The sequence below is a fragment of the Pelodiscus sinensis genome, chromosome 30 (genome assembly GCF_052426305.1).
Source record: "Pelodiscus sinensis isolate ZL-2025 chromosome 30, ASM5242630v1, whole genome shotgun sequence".
Taxonomy (NCBI): Eukaryota; Metazoa; Chordata; order Testudines; family Trionychidae; genus Pelodiscus; species Pelodiscus sinensis.
The window spans coordinates 6,473,922-6,477,800 of NC_143081.1; the positions used below are offsets into that span (position 1 = coordinate 6,473,922).

A 3,879-nucleotide genomic window follows, 5' to 3' on the forward strand; every position below is an offset into this window, starting at 1 on the left:
TGGTGATCATGTGGCATCATTTGTTTTTACTGCACTGCAAGCATTTGATAAAGTGATTTTTACCCCCAAAACCCAGGGACCTTTACACTTAAATAGCTACCCTGTATATTAACAAGCCACTCATTATTGTGAAATATTTTTCCACAAGGGTTAAGGGATGTCTCATTGGGGGTGGTTATTGCAAAATGTGGTCCTGCAGAGATGCACCAATTTTCAAAATACACTATTTGCTTTTTTTATTTTGAGTTTAGAGTGCTCTGTAGATGCACTTTAAAGTGCCTCAGGCTTCTAGTTGGGATTGGGCCTGCTTGGGCAGAGGGCTGGATTCAATGACCTCCTGAGGTCTCTTCCAGCCCAGGGATTCTGTGATAAGAGAGAGGGAGAGAGAGAACCACTCCCCAAATGTTAGCCACAAACAGAAGGCTGCAGGATACTGTGGTGAACAGGCTTAGAGAGAACATGACTGAAGAAATTGTAATTGCACAAGGAGAGAAGAGAAGACACTTGCACAGAGCAGCCAGAAGAGATTCTAAGAAAGTCAGGTGATCCATTTTGTCTGGTCTCTCTTGAGTCTCCGATACCGGTGGCAGGCACATCCTCTCACTATGCTCTGTGCCGGCACATAAAATCATAGAACACTAGAACAGGAATGGATCTAGAGAGAGGTCATCGAGTCCAGTCCTCTGCCCTCATGGCAGGACCATGTACTGTCTAGTCCATTCCTGATAGACATTTATCTAACCTCTTCTTAAATATCTCCAGAGATGGGGATTCCAGAACCCCCCTGGGCAACTTATTCCAGTGTTTAACCACCCTGACAGTTAGGAAATTTTTCCCCATGTCCAACCTAAATCTATGCTGCAGTTTAAGGCCATTGCTTCTTGTTCTAACCTCAGAGGCCAAGAAGAATAATTTTTCTCCCTTCTCCTTGTGGCACCCTTTTAGGTACCTGAAAATCACTATCAAGTCCCCTCTCAGTCTTCTCAGAGAGGCCCTGCCCCAAACTGGAATTACAAGGACAAGGAAAGTGAGTCCTGGGGGCCGTGGATGGAAGGGGAACAATGTAGCTAAAGGATGAAAAGTCTGTTTGTTTCTGTAACTCACTGACTCCATTTCTCTCCTTTTGAGACCAAAATGGGGCTGGAGAACCTCACTGCGGTGACTCATTTTATTCTCTTAGGGATCCCCAACACCAATGGCTTTGAGACCATCCTCTTCTTCACCTTCTTAGCCTTCTACCTCTGCACCCTGCTGGGCAACTTGTTCATCTTCTCAGCCGTCCTCGCCGACCGCCGCCTACACACCCCCATGTACTTCTTCCTCTGCAACATTGCTGTGCTGGGCATTGGCATGTCTTCTATCAGCATCCCCAAATTGTTGGCCAACCTCTGGGCCAACAGCAGAACCATCTCGCTGGGTGGGTGCATGGCCCAAGTCTTCTTCCACTTTCTGGCCAGCACTGAAGGTCTGCTCTTCACCATAATGGCCTTTGACCGGTACGTGGCCATCTGCCACCTGCTGTGCTACCTGATCATCATGAACCACAGGGTGTGTGGCCTCCTGGCTGCCAGCAGCTGGATCACCAGCTCCTTCCAAGCCACCATCTTCACCAGCCTGACCTTCACACTGCCCTACTGCGGGTCCAACGTGGTGGACTGTTTCTTCTGCGACATCTTCCCCGTGGCCAAACTGGCCTGCACGGACACGTACATCTTGGAGACTGTGAGCTTCATCAACATTGGGGTGGTGCCCATGACCTGCTTCGTCCTTATCCTTGTGTCCTACATCCGGATCATCTTCTGTATCCTGAAGATGAACATGGGTGAAGGGCGTCGCAAAGCGACCTCCACTTGCGCCTCCCGTCTGGTGGTGGTGACCATGTTCTTTGGGCCCTGTGCTTTGATTTACTCTCACCCAGAGATGAGCAAAATGCTGGTGACACCCGTGAACATTTTTGGCAACCTGGTCACCCCCATGCTGAACCCGGCCATCTACACGCTGCGCAACAAGGAGGTGAAAGCGGCTCTGAGAAAACTGAGAGGGGGGGCAGAGGCTGGCATGTTGATGTGCAGCAGATGCAGGAGGAGCATGTGAGTCTGTTTGCAAACCCAGTTATAAAGACATCAGCATGGGCCCTCAGTGGCTTTTGTGGTGCATCAGAATTAATAGGAATCAGAGACTCGGACTTTGGTCTTCTAGTAAATCTCTTCCTTATAAGACAGGTCTACAGCACTCAAACTCTCTGTGTCAATCATTATGAGGCAGGATTTCCACTGCAAGGATTCTCATGACTGCTGTGTGAATCCTCTCCAAGCAATCAGCCCCTGGCTTGGGTTGTGTGGAGGTGCATTGGGGTTTCCCCACCTCCTGCACCCCCGTACTGGTACGAACAGACTCCACCAGCCAGTAGAATAGAGGGAGTTTATTACAGGATACAGCACAGCACAGATGTAATCTGGTTACAGGGCAGACCTAGGATGCCTCAGCCCCCCTTGAGATGGGTGAGACTGGGCCCTTAAATTCCAGCCACTTTCCCTAGGCTGTCTCCTCCATGCTCCCAGCCAGAAACTTAACTCACCCACTTCCAGCCCTGCCCCCAGTCAGGGATCCATCCCCCTTCTTCCCATTGTTCCGTTCCCTGGGGAAGAACTCGTCAGACAGGTTCAGAAGCCCCCTTGCATAATGACTCATCCCCTGCTCTGCTGGGCCATGCTGCAGCCAGCAGCCAGTGGAGGTCACCCATAGCCCACCACCCAGCATAGCAACCAGCAAGGTACCCCACACTACGTCACAGGGCAGAGTATTCAACCGATGCTCGCACCAGCGCCAAACAGGAAGGTGAAACCCCCTCTCTCCTTGGTTTTCTATAGAGACAATGTCTTATTCTCTATTAGGGATGTTAAATATCAGTTAATTGAATAATTGATTAACCTCATGAATTCTTATCAGGTACTTGACTATTTTATAGTCTCTGAGGGTAGGGCTGGCAGCCAGAGCACTCCGACTCCACTCCTGAGGAGCTCCCTGCCACTCTGTGCTGCTGCCTCCAGAGGCAGCACCATATGGTGCCAGGTGGGAGGTGGTCCGCAAGAGAAGCCAGTTTAAAAACCAGCTCCCTATGCAGACCAGTTGCCTATCACCCCACGCTGCAGCTTCTGGGGTGGCAGCAGCCCCTATCTGGAGGAGCGGGAGCTCCTAGACCCAGCACAAGCCAGGATGGTACAGGGCCTGCTAAAAATGTACTGTCAGCTGGGAAGAGGGCAATGCATGTAGTCTGTAGCATTAACCAATAAGCTTTTGATTATTCGTTAATTGTCTACACTACTGAATCCCTATTCTCTATCCCTTATAAAGTATTTTTAACATTCTGTTTGCTTTTTTTGACTGGCACTGCACATTTGACATTTGAGTGGATGTTTCCAGAGAGCTATCCACAATGACTCCAGGGTCTCTCTCTTGAGTAGTTGTAAGATTCAAGATTACTCCCCATTGTATGTATAGTTGGGATTATTTTTTTCCAATGTGCATTACTTTGCATGTATCAATATTAAATGTCATTTGCCATTTTGTTGCCCATTCATCTAGTTTTGTGAGATCTTTTCAAAGCTCTTCACAGTCTGCTTTCATCATAACTATCTTCAGCAGTTTAGTGTCATCTGCAAATGTTCCCACCTCATTGTTTATCTCTTTCTCCAGATCATTTACAAATAGGTTTAATAGGATGGGTCCCCCCTTGGGGGACCCCACTAGTTACCTCTCTCCATTCTGAAAACTTACTATTTATTCCTACTCTTGCACAAGAGAGTGTCCACACTACCATGGATGCTTTTGTGCAAAAGCACATGGCCATTGGACATGTTCTTGTGCAAAAGTTCTTCA

At 48.5% G+C, this 3,879-nt stretch overlaps 1 protein-coding gene across 1 annotated transcript; it reads left to right on the forward strand.

Moving 5' to 3' along the window:
* The first annotated feature begins 1,134 nt into the window (after window positions 1-1,134).
* On the forward strand, window positions 1,135-2,094 carry LOC149521068 (olfactory receptor 10D3-like). Its single transcript, XM_089774204.1, has one exon. The coding sequence runs from the start codon at window positions 1,135-1,137 to the stop codon at window positions 2,092-2,094; it is 960 nt and encodes a 319-aa protein (XP_089630330.1).
* Window positions 2,095-3,879: the final 1,785 nt, after the last annotated feature.

What these genes read in the sequence shown, in the direction of transcription:
- LOC149521068 (XM_089774204.1), top strand. Translation starts at nt 1,135, where the DNA reads ATGGGGCTGGAGAACCTCACTGCGGTGACTCATTTTATTCTCTTAGGG.